At 39.5% G+C, this 19296-nt stretch overlaps 1 protein-coding gene across 14 annotated transcripts in view; it reads left to right on the top strand.

Moving 5' to 3' along the window:
* Positions 1 to 19041, top strand: part of LOC133406791 (discs large homolog 1-like protein) — a 116203-nt gene extending 97162 nt beyond the window's left edge. For 11 of the 14 annotated variants that reach the window (XM_061684714.1, XM_061684713.1, XM_061684711.1 and 8 more), the window contains 10 exons: positions 2554 to 2736; positions 3441 to 3504; positions 4501 to 4516; positions 5578 to 5619; positions 7999 to 8049; positions 9340 to 9441; positions 9604 to 9776; positions 9912 to 10021; positions 12625 to 12716; positions 16222 to 19041. In XM_061684714.1, coding sequence (XP_061540698.1) covers positions 2554 to 2736; positions 3441 to 3504; positions 4501 to 4516; positions 5578 to 5619; positions 7999 to 8049; positions 9340 to 9441; positions 9604 to 9776; positions 9912 to 10021; positions 12625 to 12716; positions 16222 to 16328 — 940 coding nt within the window. In that variant the 3' untranslated portion in view covers positions 16329 to 19041. The other 3 variants (XM_061684712.1, XM_061684710.1, XM_061684715.1) reach the window with 2 other exon arrangements.
* The last annotated feature ends 255 nt before the right edge of the window (positions 19042 to 19296 follow it).

The raw sequence follows: 19296 nt of genomic DNA, 5'->3' as shown, positions 1-19296 counted from the left end.
CATCAGCGACTAGTCGACATTGACTCGACTTTCATCACATTTGTGTCGACTTAAAACTCCGAAGACATACAACTCCTAGTTCACAGTTGAGTTTGAAATAGTCCTGAGAACTGTCTTTGTTTCCACCACTTGAACAATTTCCCACAACATGCACCTATTGGTCTTTCAAGGGTCATGGGGGAATCTCAAAACAGTAAAAAAAAAACGGCATCATGGTGATACTTAACATGAGGAACAGAATACATAGAGGTCAGAGGGTGCCTTGACACAGTTGCGAGATCTCCAAAAACAAGTACCTGCCATGTAGCAAAATAAAAAAAATCCTAATATCGATTTATTCAATCAAGAGCTATAAAAAGGGGGTCATAAGCTATCTGAACTGATATTTCAGTGGTTGAGGTTATGGAAGAGATAACCTTTGAAAGAAAACAATTGACAAGGTGTTGTTTTTGTCCAAAAACGAGTGATGTAGAACCTTAAAAAACAAAAACGTTCCATCTCCTTCTAAACATTGATTAAGGATTAATCAATCATCCATATATTATTGTCAGACAGGCTATTAATACATTTTGAAAAGATTTTTAGTTCATAATTTGATATAGACAATTATTATGAGGATATTATTGGCCTGGGTCAAAATTTACATGGAAGATACGAGTAAGTGTACATGAAAATATACCGGTATATGAGGGTTATACTGTAAATTTGTCATCGTGAGTGGCTTTGGGTTACTGCACATGGGATATGCTGTATTGTAAAGTTAAACTGCTGGTTGTGCAAAATTGTGTTGACCGAAAAAGCGGTTTCTAATTTGTTCATGTATTCCTGTTGAACATTGCTGCGATCGATGTGTTTGTTGATCTTGATGTAATTCGATCAGAGAAATTCCTCTATGGGCTTTTAAATTACGAGAATATTAATTGGCTGAAAGTTATATTGACATTGGCCTTAATTATAAAACAAGCATCAATCAATATAACGTTTAATTAAGTGATAATTTTAATTTTGGAATGGGAACATCATCAATAACCCTTTGATAGAGTACACCTTGTAACCTTGAGCATGCTAACAAAATGTTAAAGCCATTGTACACTACATTTATTTAAATATCAGCTTAACAAGCACACTGTTTTATCTGCCAACTCTTTATTTTTTTTTTCATTTTAATTGAATTTCCTTTACTTATAATAGTCCCTCAAGAGGAAATCAATTTACACTCTGCTTATATTTGCACAAAATCACACACATGCAGGCATGCAAGACGAAATGTCAGAGTCAAAGGGTCACACAAAAAGTGTGTGCATCTCCCAGTCTGGACGGTGCCTTGCTCAAGGACACCCTCGACAGTAGACAGCAAGAAGACTAGTGTTTCTCTAACAACAAGTTGCCATTTTTACATTTTTTCCACAGTGGGACTGAACCGTGGCCCTGGGGCTCCAAAGCCGAGTCCTTGCAGACGAGCTAATGCAACCCCTTATGATTAATATTTCATCCAAAATCCTTAAAATATATGGGGATTTTTAAATATTGGTAGTCTCAACCTACCTCTGTGTCTGTCTCCCTCTTGATTTCCCCTTCTCCGTCTCTGCACTGCTTTATTGATGAAGGCAGTGGGGACTTTAGGGAATGCTTGTTATTTCAGCTCTACTTCACACTTACACACACACTGCTGCCCTATTTTACCAGGTTGTTTCCCTGCAGACGGGTTTGGAATTCTGTGGTGGGTCACAAAGACAGATCATCATTCAGCCATGCACACATATGCACACAAACTATTGACACACAGCATCATAGTGACACACAAGGACAGATGTTGTATTTCTCTAAATTTCGTCTCTTTCATGTTATCATTTAAAATATTCTTGCTAGACTTTACACCGATTTTATCGGGCTGATCGGTATCGGCCAATATTTAGCATTTTATGCTGATCGGCTTTGTCATAATTCACCGATCATTGATCGCCTCCGCAAAAGACATTTACTCCGCGTCACCACGTGCACAGTATATTTGAATCCAAAAGCTAGTTTTATTTTTAGCCTTGTCGCGTGTCTTTTGACATAGTACTGTAAATATCTGATGGTCAATGAGGTTATTTATACAAAAAAAAAAAAAAAAAAAACATATGTCGGCGGTGTGGGACAGACAACACGTCTGAGACAGGCAACACGTAATGCCCGGATCAAACTATGACAAATTTGCTCTTTCACGATTGCATTGTCAGACTACTGCAATAAAATCTTGTATTTAAGTACACATGTATATACAGTAAATGAACAGGTCTTTTAAATAACACATTCCTCCATCTTCTGATCAAATCAGTGATCGGTTATTGTTTTTTCTTAAATCGTTGATCGGCCCCAAAAAATCCTGATCGTGTAAAGCCTAATTCTTGCAAAAAGTAACCACTGATGTTTTGCTGCTAAAGGTACAGTGTCTCTCCAATTATGTACTGTGTCTCAGTTTCTGCTATTGTAATGTTAAGCTGCTGGTTGTGTAAAACAGTGTCAACCAAAATAAAAACCATTTCAAATTTGATTTTGTATTCCTTGCAGAGTGCTGTTTGACTATGACGGCAGTGCATCAGACTTGAGCACCCCAAATCAGGCTCTGCCCTTCCATTTTGGAGACATCCTCCATGTAAGCAGTGCAGGGGAAGAAGAGTGGTGGCCTGCGCGTCACCTCAGCCCCCCACCCCCAAACTGCCCAGAGGTTGGAGTCATACCCAGCCGTAGAAGGTTGGTTTAAAGTGTATGAAATGTGGCCATGGGGCGAATCTTGATGATGAGTTCCTGGATATTGTGTCGACCTAACTGTCGGTCATCCGGCATTCACTGTTCCTACATTACCTGGAAAACCTGAAATTCATTGTTTTTTTTGTTTGTTTATTTGTTTGTTTTTAGCCCTGGAAGATATGGAAAATCCCCGTACAGAATAGTATCGTAATGTGTGAACATGTTCTCTCCCCCCCCGTATAATAGCTTGGTGCCCCAAGACCTGAGTGTATTTAATCCTTGATCAATAGTGATTAGTTCAGTCCTGGTATGATCAATCTATAACAAAAATGATTTTCTATATGTTTTTCCTCACGTAGGTGATGATTTAAGTTCTGTTACCACTTAAAGGGTTGGAGTGTTGATGTAGTAGGTGGATGACTGAAAAGCACATTTGTGTTAAAATGACAGCGTATAAAAAGGAAAGGAGCATTTGAAAGAGACCGGAGGTGTGGGAGTGAGTGAGTGCAGTGAGCTTCTGGCATATGAGGGTTTGGATGACGACATAGTCAGAACTGTGCATGGTGATTATGAATTGTCTGTATGATATATGTCATATTTATCTACTGTAGAAATATCGTGAGCATTCTATTGGAGGATATACAACGTTGTTAAGTCAGAGGTGTATGTTCCTGGTCAAGGTTAATGTTCCACCTCCTTTTTCACAGGGCAGAGAAAAAGGAGAGGTCAAGGTTAAAGACAGTCTATGTGACGAAGACTCAGGATAGATCGGTGAGTAGCAACTTATAAAATACACCTTGAAATTGTAGTGCAATGCAGAATGTCAAAACAGCCATGGGATGCTATCCACCAGTAAACCCATAGTTGGTTTTCTAATTTCAACACAAACAGGCTGTGAAATGTTGACAGATTAGTTCAAGTTCAAGTGACTTTAACCCCTTTTTTTTTAGATGATGATGTGATGACTACCTGTGACCCCCCCCCCGTCTAGCACGAGCTATTGATATCACTGATATCACCTCTCTTTCACACCATCCCCGTTTTCCTCACACCTCGTCAAACAACAACTGCTTCATGAAGGGCAGCTAATGAAAAAAACACCACACTGCCTGTCATGGTCTATGTTTTGGTTTGGGTTGTGTTTGGATTTGTTTCATGTTTTCCTGTGTTCCATGTTTTTCATGTCTTGTGTGCTCATTTAGTTATTGTGTCCACCTGTTCTCATCAACCTTCTACCTTGTGTCAACCAATCAGCTCCCTCCAGCCACTCGTGTCTTTTCCAGGTGTTCCTCGTTGCCTCGTCAATCTGTTTGTATTTAGTTCCTTAGTTTCTTTTAGTTCTTGTCGGTTCATTGTCATTGTCTCTGTCTGTGCCACATCTTAGTTACCAGTCATGTTTTGTTTCCAGTTTTAGGTTTATTCAAGTGTTTCTTTGTTACTTTGGTTATCTGTTGTGGGACTTTGTTTAGTTTGCTTCATCCATGTTCCTTCTTTGCCTTTTTTTTGGGAAATTGAATATAATTTTTTGAGACGCCTGCACTCCTGCCTTCCCTCCCTGCTTCCCTGCACTTGGGTCCTCCACGTTTTTGCCTTGCCTTCCTCGCCTTCGAAAACCCTAACCGTGACACTTACCATCCCTTCAGTTAGTGTGTGCATGTGTGTTTGCAAGACAGAGAAAGAGAGCACTGTATAGGGATTGTTCGCATGACATCGTCAACTATTGTGATAATCCACTAAATCTCTTTCTTTCTGTGGTTCTCTTTGCAGGGTCAAGATGAAAGGGGTAAGTAAATACATTAAAAGTGACCCCTGCTGGCCAATGTATAGATTATTAATTCCCAAAATGCTATTATGAGTTAGTTATTGGCACACTTGCTATGAACAGTAATGAATTACAGAAGGTGGATGTTTTCTCTGTTATGAGAGTGAACTAAAATGGATGTCTGTGTTCTATTCAGTGTGGGGGGCAGGGGGAGATACCGTGTGTGTGTGTGTGTGTGTGTGTGTGTGTGTGTGTGTGTGTGTGCATGCCTGCGCAGAGGTGGGTAGAGTAGCCAAATATTGTACTCGAGTACTGCTAATTAAGAATAATATGACACAAGTAAAATTAAAAAGTAGTCCTCCAAATAATTACTAGGTTAGGAGTAACTATTCAATGTAAAAAAACTATTCAAATGCTGAGTAACTGGTGAGTAACTTCTTGTTTATATATTTTTTTTAATTGGCATGACCATCAAATATGCATATACAGTAACAGAGAAGAACTCCAACTGGTCACAGGCACTGCAATTTGCATTTACATTCTGTGGTTGACCTGCTGATTTTATTCCTCAGAGCATTACGTTTTGCAAATGTGCAATTGTTTCTCAAGTTCAAGGTGAAGTTTTTGTAGGCTGAAATGTTGACATTTTTAGGCAGACACAGATTTGTAGTCTGTAACTTACATTTAGATTTCTGACATGTTCACATGAATAAGTCACTTTGAAAACATTGCTTCTGTGTGGGGCCGCAGACACTGTGCGGTCATGTGACTGCCTGGCTCAATTTGATTGGTCAAATGTCGTTAGCAGTTGGATTGGTGAAACAGTCGTGACAAAGGTCTGTCTGACAAAAAAGAATAGATAATAGCAAGCAGAATGTAGCTCAGTGTGATCGAGTAGAAGTAACGTTTCTTCTTAAAAAAAAAAAATATTCAAAAGGTATGTTTCATTAAAGCTAACTACTCTGTCTAGTACAATTCTTCCATAAGGTTTCCAAAGTACTTGTAACGGTTTAACGGAGTAGATGTAGCTGTTAGTACCCACCTCTGCGTCTGTGTAGCTGACTCCCGTCTTGTCCTTCCAGAGCTGGTAACCTCTGGCACCAGTGAGAGTGAGAGTACTTCCTGTAAGTCTCGACCTTCTCTTGCTGTCTCTCAATCTCTCTGTGACCCCACTCATTCTCCTTTCTGTTCATTTATTATACTTCATTTGCAAGCCTTGTTCTTTGACCTTTAATTTCTTGCTTGTTTGTGTGTTCTGCTATGTGTGGATTTGACATACAGTATGTATGTAACACATGTATTTGTGTGTTGTGGTTGATGGTGTTCTAATCCGAGCCGGCCCTACCCGGTGTGGCGCCCTCTTCCGTCGGCGATTTACGTACTCTTACAAAAGAAATTGAAAACATAGCATTGTTTTTACTGTTATGATTCATAACATCCATCCATCCATTTTCCTTTACCACTTTCTAAAGTAACATTAAAAATAATTTAATGATAATCATTTAAAATGTAAAAATGAAAAACCTGACAGATGCATGTTGTCTGCTATGCATTTACAATACATAATGTATTTTTTATCTGATATGCGTATTAGATACAACTTTATTGTCATCAGAGTGTAATGTCGTTTAGCAGATGCAGGTAAGTAATTTAATATGGCATGCTATGTAATAACAATAATAATAATTTTATTTATGTACAACCCCAATTCCAATGAATTTGGGGCGTTGTGTTAAACATAAATAAAAACAGAATACAATGATTTGAAAACTATGTTCGACCTATATTTAATTTAATACACTACAAAAACAAGATATTTAATGTTCAAACTGATCAACTTAATTGTTTTTAGCAAATAATCATTAACTTAGAATTTTATGGCTGCAACACGTTCCAAAAAAGCTGGGACAGGTGCCAAAAAAGAAAGTTGAGGAATGCTCATCAAACACCTGTTTGGAACATCCCACAGGTGAACAAGCTAATTGGGAACAGGTGGGTGCCATGATTGGGTATAAAAGGACCTTCCCTGAATTACTGAATTACATTCACGAGCAAAGATGGGGCGAGGTTCATCTCTTTGTGAACAAGTGCATGAGAAAAGAGTAGAACAGTATAAGGAAAATGTTCCTCAACGTACAATTGCAAGGAATTTAGCGATTTCATCATCTACGGTCCATAATATCATCAAAAGGTTCAGAGAGTCTGGAGAAATCACTGCATGTAAGCGGCAAGGCCGAAAACCAACATTGAATGCCGTGACCTTCGATCCCTCAGGCGGCACTGCATCAAAAGCCGACATCAATGTGTAAAGGATACCATGTGGGCTCAGGAGCACTTCAGAAAACCAATGTCAGTAAATACAGTTCGGCGCTACATCCATAAGTGCAACTTGAAACTCTACTATGCAAAGCAACAACGTTGTTATCAACAATACCCAGAAACGCCGCCGGCTTCTCTGTGCCCGAGCTCATCTAAGATGGACTGATGCAAAGTGGAAAAGTGTTCTGTGGTCCGACGAGTCCACATTTCAAATTGTTTTTGGAAACTGTGGACGTCGTGTTCTCAGGGCCAAAGAGGAAAAGAACCATCCGGACTGTTATGGACGCAAAGTTCTAAAGCCAGCATCTGTGATGGTATGGGGCTGTGTTAGTGCCAATGGCATGGGTAACTTGCACATCTGTGAAGCACCATTAATGCTGAAAGGTACATACAGGTTTTGGAGAAACATATGCTGCCATCCAAGCAACGTCTTTTTCATGGACGTCCCTGCTTATTTCAGCAAGACAATGCCAAACCACTTTCTGCACATGTTACAACAGCGTGGCTTCGGAGTAAAAGAGTGCGGGTACAAGACTGGCCTGCCTGCAGTCCAGACCTGTCTCCCATTGAAAATGTGTGGCGCATTATGAAGCGTAAAATGCGACAACGGAGACCCCGGACTGTTGAACAGCTGAAGCTGTACATCGAGCAAGAATGGGAAAGAATTCCACCTACAAAGCTTTAACAATTAGCGTCCTGAGTTCCCCAACGTTTATTAAATGTTGTTAAAAGAACAGGTGATGTAACAGAGTGGTAAACATGACCCTGTCCCAGCTTTTTTGGAACGTGTTGGAGCCATAAAATCCTACGTTAATGATTATTTGCTAAAAACAAAGTTCATCAGTTTGAACATTAAATATCTTGTCTTTGTAGTGTATTTAATTAAATATAGGTTGAACATGATTTGCAAATTATTGTGTTCTGTTTTTATTTGTTTAACACAACGTCCCAACTTCATTGGAATTGGGGTTGTACAATAATTTTAATTTTTTTTGGTGCCCCCTGGAGGCCTTGGCGCCCTCAGTATTTGCCTCTATCGGCTAATGTTCGAGCTGTGTGTGTTGTGCATCTGTGTGAGACTCCACTTTCCCAGACCCAAGAGGTATAATTAAAAGTATGCAAAGGGAAAGACTGTGTGTTTTTGTCTTTGCATTTAAGTGTCCCTAACCTTTGTGTCCAATTAGCTGGCCACGAGGAGACGCTCCTAACCTACCAAGCAGTTATACAGCAGGAAGGTCAGTGATTTTGTTATTCTTTTTTTAAGTTACTGTATTATGAGAGGAGAAAAACTCAATATAGACATATTGTGAGATGCAACCAATTGATGTTGTTATATGAATGACACAAAATAAAAGTAACTTTTTCAAAATGAATAAATGATAATTTGACAGTTTTTATTAGTTTGTGCTTTTTGCAGCTAACCCCACAAATAGATTTGTTATGTTGCAGTCCTCCGTTATCATGGTACCGACATATGTTTTGACGTTACAAAGGTCGCGCATTGAACTAGTTATTGTCGTAATGCTCAGTCACTGTTGTACTTACTGTTTTTCATATGATAGTTTTGTAATTATGGCCTAGATATGTTTAATACAAATACTTAAATGCAATTATGACTTTACTACTGCATTAGCATACTTTAGGGATAGACAATAATACGTTCTGAGTTGGCTACAAATGAGTCACTTTCTTTAGTGTTCTAGAGCAATACAGGTTATTCATACTGTACTTTTGGCACTGATCACTCACTGAATTTGGAAGAGGATTTTGGTCTCCACTAAAAGTAAAAAAAAAATAAAAAAAAATATCTGACAAATAATTACTGTATGTTGAATAAGCCTCTAGTTGTTTGTGATAGACTGCGTATTTCATATTCTTCACGAGAATTTAGGATATGTTGTAAAAAAGAGTATTGCAATTTTATATATAGAAAAGATTGTTTTTGAAAGATACATTTTTAAAAGCAATATGCCTTTAACCCCGCGAACCAAATCTGTGACAATGTATTGCAATTTCAGCACAGTTGTCTATAGTCATACACACTTTCTGCATCAAGCCCATCATTCAAATATTTTTGAAAGTCCATCCATTTTCTTTTACCGCTTATCCTCACCAGAGTCGCGGGCTGCTGGAGCCTATCCCAGCCATCTTCGGCGGGAGTCGGGGTACACCCTGAAACGGTCGTCAGCCAATCGCAGGGCACATAGAAACAAACAACCATTCGCACTCACATACACACCTACGGGCAATGTAGAGTCTTCGGTCAACCTACCACGCATGTTTTTGGGATGTGGGAGGAAACCGGATTGCCCGGAGAAAACCCACCCAGGCATGGGGAGAACATGCAAACTCCACACAGGCGGGGCCGGGATTTGAAACCCGGTCCCCAGAACCGTGAGGCAAATGTGCTAACCAGTCGTCCACCGTGACGGCTTATTTTTGAAAGTCAATAGCAAATGCGTTTTTGAAATACCAATTTTATTTTGCAATTCCGTTGCCTAACTAAATCCGTTTTTATCGCCCAGTGAATTACACAAGACCTGTTATCGTGCTTGGACCAATGAAAGATAGAGTCAACGATGACCTCATCTCCGAATTTCCTGAAAAATTTGGCTCATGCGTCCCACGTGAGTGCCTAAACCTCAGGATACCTTTCAGCAGAAACCTTCATCCAAATGTGCACACACATATGATTGCCATGGTCATTGTTTTAGTTAACCTTTAGTTTTTAGGTAGGTTTTATTGAAGAAAATGTTTTAACATATCCTGTATACGTGCATACTCCTTAGACACAACTCGACCACGGCGGGACTATGAGGTGGATGGCAGAGATTATCACTTTATGGCCTCCAGAGAGCTAATGGAACATGAGATCCAGGAGCACAAGTTCATCGAGGCAGGACAGTATAACAACCACCTGTATGGAACAAGCATACAGTCCGTTAGGGAAGTTGCTGATAAGGTAAGACACAAATATGGAGCAGAGAATATGGCAAGAGTTGACACAGTAGAGAGGAGGAAGAAAACAAATCTGACACAATTCTGAATGTAAAACCAGAGCAAATGTCTCACTGTGTCCGATCTTTGTGTCCCTCAGGGTAAACACTGTATACTGGATGTATCAGGGAATGCTATAAAGCGGCTCCAGCTGGCAGGTCTCTATCCCATCGCCATCTTCATTCGGCCACACAATGTTGACAACATCCTGTAAGTGAACAAACTTTGGAAGCATTTGATTTGTATTGAGTGTGCTCTTTTTGGAGCCGAAGTAGGTTGCGCCACTAAAGTAAACAAAAAAGAAAAGGTAATAACAATAGTGAGACCATGTACCCCGACTGAGGAGTGCGGCAACTTTTTTTTTTTTGTGTTTTGAAATACAAGACGTCACTCAGCTGATCAGTTTTTTTGTTGTTGTTTGTTTTTTGCCTTTTGAATAATTACTTCAGTTATAGGCGTGCTTCAGACCCTAACAATAAACCCAGAAAAAAAACTGGAGCAAATCAGGTGGAATCTCGTTCCATCAACAAATCTGTTGTTAACAGAGGTGGGTAGGAACGCGCTACATTTACTCAAGTAACATTTTGGTTAATTGTACTTGTCAGAGTAGATTTAATGCATCATACTTTTTACTTGAGTATTTATGATTGAAAGAAACGGTACTTTTAATCCTTTACAATGATCTACATGCCGCTCACGACTTTCATTTTTCAATAATTGCTTGCGCAATCTATTTTTATCATCGGCGCCGTTGCGCCTATCCAATGTAACCACAGTGATGTTTGACTCATGTTCACCAGTCAAATGACCCAAGAAAGTCACATGTCCGCAAACAAAGTCTTCTATTCGACTTCGCGGGCCAATCAAAGTGAGTCATGACAGTCGCGCGCGACTCGTGTTTACATTACGAATTACAAAAAACTGGTCTGCTGAGAACGTCTGGCAGAATCCCCTGTCAGAAGGAGTTTCAACTCCGACCTCTGGCAGAACTTCACCCACGTCTCGGGGGAGGCGGGGGACATTGAATCCGAGTGGACCACGTTCCACGTCTCCATTGCCAAGGCGGCTGACCGGCGCTGTGGCCGTAAGGTAGTCACTACATGTCATGGCGGCAAGCCCCCGAACCGGTGAGGGATGCCGTCAAGCCGCAGGAGTCCTGCTGATGGGTACCCGCTAGGCCAAGCAGGATGCAGCTTTGGTGGTCACTGAGACAAAAACTCGGACATGGGAGGAGTTCGAATGTGATCTGTTACTTCTGAATACAGCCACATGCATCCTTATGCAACCAGATTTTTATTTTTATTTTTTAACTTAACCAGATAAAAGACCAGTTAAAACAAAACATCTCGTTTGCACTGGCCAAGAAGGCAGTAAGTTAAACGTACAATTATAAGTTTATTTCTGTTGTTTATTTTCACCTCCCTTCTGAAAAAGATACAAAAATAAATCTTTTGAATTGTAAAAATTTGCGGTCACAACGGTGGATAAAGTTTTTAAACGGTCAAAAAAACTGGCATTTGAACAGGGCTGTGTCTACTTTTTATATCCACTGCAGCCTTTGTTCCTGTTTTTGTAATCTGCTTGGTGAGCCTATGGTATTTTGCTGTTTAACAAGTAGAAATGATATAGTATCAGACAATTTCTGGGAGCTGAATTCTCAATTTATTATTTTACAAACATTTTAGTTAATGAAGATTTTACTTGTTTTAAATTAAGTGATATTGTTGAGTAATATCTGAATTTGCACGTTTATATTTTATTTGACATTCATGCTTTGATTTTAAAAAAATAAATCAGAAGTTACTCAGTACTTCATTAGTTTTTCACTGAGTACTTTCTCACTCTTACTCAAGGAATTTGGCGGACTAGTTCTTAATTTTACTTGTCATATTATTCTTAAGTAAATGTACTCTTACTAGAGTATAATATTTAGCTACTCTACACACCTCTGGTTGTTAAACAGATTTTCTGACAAACATTGCTTGCCTTCACGATCTGTGCGTCCTGATGTCCACGCAAGAACGCTCAGTTATGCTTTTCATCACACGTCATGTCACGTATTTAGGGTGACTTCCTTTTTTTTTTTTTGCTGTGATCTAGCCCCTCCCAAGAACGTGAAACGTGCAAGTGATTGTGCAGTCCAGCAGCGAATTTTTTTTTTTAACATAACGTCTGCTAAAAAAAGACAGAGGGCCCTTGCTGCAGCAGCTGGCTGCTGAGCACAGCAAGGAGAGCGAGTGGAGCGTGAGCAATACGGTGCGTCAAGCCATGTAAAGCTAAAACGCACAAATGTACTACAGTGTTGGACTTTTGGCTCAATGACATATCATGAAACCATTTTAAGTCTTTACATTCTTTTTTGTTTTTTTATAGCTATATTTTATCAGTCCAGTGCTATTTTCCTTTATTAAAATATGCAACCATAAAATTGTTGTTTTCCATTTATTGTCAATAGTTTGAGTGATTTGAGTTAAGAGTGTGGTCACGCAACAAGTTAAACTTATAAGTCAAGGAACCACTGTATGATCCCGAGAGAGAGAGAGAAAATACAAAACGATTTATTGTCAATGTCACACGTCTATTGTTTTGTAGTGTGATCGAATCATTAATCAAACCACTTTGAGTGTGCTGTAGTGTACGGTAGGAGAGACAAATTGAATTTGACTGACTGCACATTAGCATACCTTCAATTCGCTAGTGGTGTGTCCATAGGCTTGCCGTCAGGGAGTTTAGATGTGTTGAAGAAAAAAATAAAAAATAAATGATTGAAATAAACATGCTTTACATTGGCAATGGCACGTGTGTGTTTCCAGAGAGATGAATAAGCGTTTTACTGAGGAGCAGGGAAGGAAGTCCTATGACAGAGCTGTCAAACTGGAGCAGGAATTCACAGAATATTTCACTGGTGAGTCACCGTTCACTGAACTATATTTCATGTACCGTTTCACCATAATTTACCGTAATTGCTCATGTAGAATGTGCATTATTTTCTTTCAAAAATCAATAGCGTACATGGGTATAGGGGAAAATGAAAAAAAAGTTCACATTTTATAAATGTATACTGCCATCTAGAGGTTATGAAAATGTTTTACACTTTAATTCCAAAATGCCACGGCCACCTAGAGGTTATGAAAAATGTGTAGCCTACACTTACATTCCAATATGACAGGGGTACACATGACTGCATATATGTACAGTTGTGCTCGTAAGTTTACATACCCAGGCAGAATTTGTGAACTTTTTTGTTTATTTATTTATTTATTTTTAATAAATACGACCGATGAGTGAACAACAACCATCAGTAATTTCTCTCTGGTTATGTTTTGTTGAATGATAATGCTTTTCTGAAATGCAAAGTTTAATTTGAATCGTGTTAAAATAAAATTGTTTCGTCTGGTCCTTGATTTTTTCTTAAAAGAATTGTACACATCTTAAAGATTCTGTCTGGGTAATCAAACATTTGAGCACAAATTGTGTGTTTTCTCATTTAATAAATAAAAGTAGGGCTCTGAATTTCAAAGTAAGACCAAGTAAATAAAAAGTATTAAGTGTTCAAATAAAGTGCTTAACTTCAGAATAATTATTTGAAAAAAATAAAATGCAGATAATACTTCATGTTTTGATCATATGGGTAGAAGCAAAATCATGCATTGTAAAAATGCATGATACATAAGGTTGGGCATCGTTTGAATTTGAGCGATTATGGTTCTGTACTTTAGTAGACTGCAAGTTGGACTTGCATTGCGTGAAACACAATTTAGGCACGCTGGTCGATATCCCGAATGTTTGGCCGGTCTGGTCCGTACGGGGAACAGGTGGATTTGGCGGAAAAGGGAGGAAGAAAATAAAGAAAAAGCAAGAAAAAGAGTTCCAACCGCAGGGCGGCCGAAGCCCATGGGTGTCGCTCGGAGCAGACGTCCGCCGCCCTTTTCCCTCTTAACGGAGCTTTGTCCGTAAACTGCCCCGTCACACGACAGGGTAGCTCGGGGCGCTGGCAGGATGCCCTGCGGCAGGGAAAGGTCTGATGTGTCAACCCCACCTCCTGGTGGGCCGCATGGTTAAGCGAGCAAGAGCCCGCGCCATAAGGGGGGGTCCGGCCTTTAATCCCCCACCCCACCCACCCCCTCCAAGGGCCAAAAGGGAGATAGACCGCCCCTTAATGTTAATTTTCCATCCAAGGATTATTTTGTGGTTTAAAACCAGTGGGATAAATTACGAATTATGGGAGCTAAGATAACAAAACCAGTTTCCAGTTTTGCATTGTCGTGCACACCCTGTTTAATCGATGTAGCGAGGGTTTCAATCTTTGGTGGTGACGAATAACACTTGTTTGTTTTGAGATAAACACAAGCATATTTGGTTGGCAAACAAATTTAACCAGCAGACATTCAAATTATGAGAAATTCTATCACTACATTGGTGTGGTGATAGACACCGGGGGCATTTGGGCAAAGTTCATGTATATATATGTATGTATATATGTATGTGTATATATGTATATATATGTATATGTATGTATATATATGTATGTATGTATGTACATGTGTATATATATGTATATATGTGTGTGTGTGTGTATATATATATATGTGTATATATATATATATGTATATATAGACACACCCACACATACACACACACCGGTTGAAATAAGTATTTAACACCTCACCATTTTTCTCACTAAATACACGTACTTCCAAAGGGGCTATTGACCTGAAAATTTCACCAGATGTTGGGAACAACCCAAGTAATCCATACATACAAATAAGATCAGAAATTAAGTTGTGTGTAAAAATGTGAAATGTCACGGAAAAACTGTTGAACACATGAAGAAAGGGAGATGCAAAAAGGGATGGAACGCCAAGACAACACCTAAAATCTATCAATAAGAGCAGTCCAGCCCCTAGTCAGTACAAATGAATATCAGCTGGTTCAGTCCGAATTGATGGCCTACAAAAAGGTCTCATTGCCAAGGTGTGAGTCAAAGCACATCTCATGATGTGTAAGAGCAAAGAGCTGTCTCAGGACCATCGTAAAGTAATTATTGCAAAACATAACGATTGCATTGGTTACAGGCGCATATCGGTTGGAGCCATAATACGTAAGTGGAAAGCCAATCATACCGCCATAAATTTGCCTCGATCAGGTGCTCCTCGCAAGATTTCTGACAGAAGAGTGCAAAGATTAATCAGAAGAATTATCCAAGAGCCAAGGACCACTTGTGGAGAGCTTCAAAAAGACCTGGAATTAGCAGGTCCTGTTGTCACAAGGAAAACAGTGAGTAATGCACTCTGCCGCCATGGCCTGTATGCACGCTCACCACGCCAGACCCCATTGATGAAAAAAAAGCATGTCAAAGCTCGCTTAAAGTTTGCTGAACAACATTGGGACAAGCTGGGAGTCTGGTCTCATTGGAGCAAAATTTAAATCTTTGGGCGCCATAATGCACACCACGTTTGGAGGAGAAATGACACTGCACATCACCCTATATACACCATACCAACAGTGAAGTTCAGAGGTGGGAACATGATGGTGTGTTGCTTTTCAGCAAATGGTACTGGTAAAATTCACATTATTGAAGGATGAATGGGCAAATGTACCAAGACATTCTTGACAAAAATCTGCTGCCATCTACGAGGATGATGAAAATGAAACGAGGATGGACATTTCAGCAGGATAATGATCCGAAACCATCCTGCCAATTGTCAATTGGTTTCGAAGAAAAAAATAAAGCTGCTGGAATGGCCCAGCCAATCACCTGCTCTTGATTCCAATCGAAAAGAGAGAACTGAAACTCAAGGTCCATTAAAGAAGTCCACAGAACCTTAAGATTTGTGTGGAGGAATGGGCCAAATTCACAGCAGAGCAATGTATGAGACTAGTTTTGCCATACAGGAGGCGTCTTGAAGCGGTCATTGCAAACAAAGGTTTTTGTACTAAGTATTAAATGAATACCACTTGACGTGTTCAATACTTTTTCCACCTGTGTCATGTCACATTATTACACAATACAATTTCTGAGCTTATTTGTTCCACTTTCTTTGTATGTAATGGATTACTTGGGTTGTTCCCAACATCTGGTGAAATTTTCATGTCAATCACACCTTTTGAAAATCTATTTAGTGAGAAAAATGATGTGTTAAATACATATTTCAGCCGCTGTGTGAGTGTGAATAATTTACATTTTTTGACAAAATGTAATGGGGAAAATTCTCACTAAACATCTTTGTTAAAATATCACCATTTTTTGACAGGTTGATGGTAACGAACAACAAAAACCACACCGATGAAACATTACCTCTAGTAGTATTTGGAGGAATATACAAACAACATTTTATTGTTGTTTTCTTGAGTGAAAATGATAATCATTGGGTTCCCCCCCCCCCCCCCCCCCCCCCCCCTCTCCACAGCTTTTGTCCATGGCTCATCTCTAGAGGAGGTGTATTCGCAGGTGAAGCAGATAATTGAGGAGCAATCGGGTCCTTACATCTGGGTGCCCACGAAGGAGCGGCTCTGAGTGACACCGCTCATAGCTACTACACGTTTGTACACACCAACTTTGGCAGCACAACCCAGCTTGTTTCCTCCCCCGCGCTCACCTCCATGTTCTCTCACGTGCACACACACACACACACAACGCTGGACAAGGCTGAGACTGATCTGGAGATCGGAAACTCCCACTTTTTCTTGAGGGGGGGAGGAGCTCGTCTCTCCAGCAGCCCACTGGTGGATCTTCCTACAGCTGAGTTCCTTAATGTTTAAGGATGTGGTTCTAATCAAGAAAACGTACCATTATCTGATTTTGTTGATTTAATTGTTGTTCTAACGCTTGTTGTTGATGATGTTTTCATATTAACAAAGGGTAACGCATTCACTTATGGGTTTGTAATGATAATATTGTCACCGAGAAGCAAACTTTTGCACGCTGTAGCTTTAAGAGCATGTTTCGGGGGACAAAGTCTTGATCCTCTTTCCCATTGTGTCTGTCATTTATCATGGCATCGCTCCACTTTATATATAAATAGCTCTCTTTTACACTCTTTCTCTGACTTTTCTACCTGTCTCTCTTATCCTACCACTTCCCTGCCAGACTGCCTCAAGTTTTAAATATGAGCTGATGGTTTAAATGTGCCCTGGCATGTTGGAATGAAGGGCCGAGATAGAAAACATAGACAGTAGTACTGTACAAATACTGCTTAGAAATGTAGCAAATATTATTTTTTAAAAGCAACACTTATATGATGATTAGGTATGGTTTATATGAGACCTCTGTGACATGCAGAATGTCTCAAAAATAACAAAAAAAAGAAACATGAAATTAGGCTGCATTAAAGTTTCCATCAATTCATTTTCTGTAGTGTGTGTCCCCATTCGGCTCCTGGGTGAGCCAGAGCCTCCCCCGGCTGACTGGGCAAGAGGCTGGGTAAACCATGGACCTCACCACTCAATCACAGGACACATACAGACAAACAGCCAATCACACTCATATTTACACCTTTGGGTAATTTGGAGTTTTAAATAAAAAGAAATTCCCTAAATTAAAAAAAAAAAAAAAAGTGCAGTGACATGTAAATTTTTGCTTGTCTTAATCCCAAAAAGACTTCTTTGCCTTTTCTGCTCTTCTTCCTCTTCATTGGCTAAATTTATATGGACATCCGTATGCTAATATTCCAAGACAAAACAAATTATAGTGCAGTGATAATTTACTGTAAACAACATTCTCTGATTACCTTTTTTCAAAATAGTCATATTCAAAGTAAGAAATGATATAATTAAAATATGATTTACATGAAATTTGTATTCCAGTCAGCAGTACATACAACAGATACACAAACTTGTTGTCTATATTCTTCTGGGAACATATAATGTAGGGCCGTAATGTGAATAAAATTCATTTTTTGGACTATGTGGTGTAACATGTAACGTGAGCAGTAATTGGAAGATTCTACCAATCGCGTCCAATTGTTTCTATTTACAGAAAGCTCACTATAGGGGAGTATTGTATTGTTGTCCATGTAAACATAACCAGTGTCTCACGCCTTCCATCTCTCCTCTAGATATTCACAGCATGGTGCACATTTATAAACACCATCACTGTTACAAGTGTCATTGTTGTTTTGTTCCTTCTTACTGTGGTTGCACTAATGGGGGCTTGTTCCTTAAAAGCATACTTTAACAGCATCGGAGGTCTATGACTATGTGATTCACTTTGTTTCTGTGAATGTCTTGAAGGGTCACTTGCTAATATTCCATGGCTACAATACAGTTAAGACTTCAGAAGACCCATATGAATGAAGTGATTCATGCCTTTCAGCCGCGGAATGCATCAAAAGCGCCTGAGACTTGCCACATAAATGACAGTCGCCTCGGTACATTACACTTAATTGCATTTGGTTTCATGGCACTCTCCCTGCACAAACCATCATACTGACTTGGACAGCGTACTCTCATGTTCTGTTGGCACACATATCACTCCACACAACAGTAGTGGCAGAAGTCGTCATGATGTCACCCCCGTGATAGCGAACTCCTTTCAAAGCTTCAAAGTTGACCATTGCTGGTGACTCCAGGATATTATTTGTTTACAAGAGAACGTCTCAGGGGATCTTATATATTCCAGTGAAAAGGCTAGGTAATACTCATAATAAATGTGTGAGCTTATGACAACACAATGAGATGTCTGTAAGAAATATGCACATTTGTTTGTAGTTTTGTGTTGGGAGCACTGTGTGCCTGATTAATGAAGTGTTATGTACTTGGAGCGCTATGGTCATGAATGGGGCTCCTCTCACATTAGGCGCTTGTGTCTTATGTCACGTATAAGATTTGAAGTACCGAGATGCTTTTGGAAACGCAGCCCGAGATGGACCTCGTCAATAACTTGTTTGCCACCCCAACCCTGAAGCTGACAGGAGCCCAGAGACTCGCAGAGAAGCCGGTTCTGCACTACATGAGTTTTGAAAGCTAAAAGGTTTACCATTTCTTACAGTATCTGGAGCTAATTTATTTTGATTTCCATTAGTAATTTTCTCAGATTTCTTGAACAGAACTGGACTCTGTGTTTTATTCTGGCTTAGTGTTTTAGCCAGGGGTTTATGCCACTGTCTTTAGAGTTAAGCACTGATGCAAAGAATCTATTTCAGAGATGGCTCTATATATAGATATATAGCATATGATGATATTTATCCCTGCGCTAACTGCCTATTTTGGTACAAAAATAAATGTCTTTGTTGAGACTTGATGAAATGTCTGTTTTAACGTCCAAACTTTTTGTGTTGATCCTGTGACTATTAACAGTACATTAAGCTATGACGTGCATTGGCGCGTTGACTGCAGTTCATCGTGAGTGGAACAAGAATAGTGGCTGAGCCGCAACAATTTTTGGGGATTCTGATGAAAAAGAAAACATTGGGAATTTCGGGCAAAATAATGTGCTGTTCGAGCCCTAATTAACCTAACATATGCAGGTATGTGGACCGCAGGAG

This window comes from Phycodurus eques, chromosome 8 (genome assembly GCF_024500275.1).
Source record: "Phycodurus eques isolate BA_2022a chromosome 8, UOR_Pequ_1.1, whole genome shotgun sequence".
Classification (NCBI taxonomy): domain Eukaryota; kingdom Metazoa; phylum Chordata; class Actinopteri; order Syngnathiformes; family Syngnathidae; genus Phycodurus; species Phycodurus eques.
Note: the sequence above shows the minus strand (reverse complement) of the source record. Positions and strands in the feature narration are given on the sequence as shown.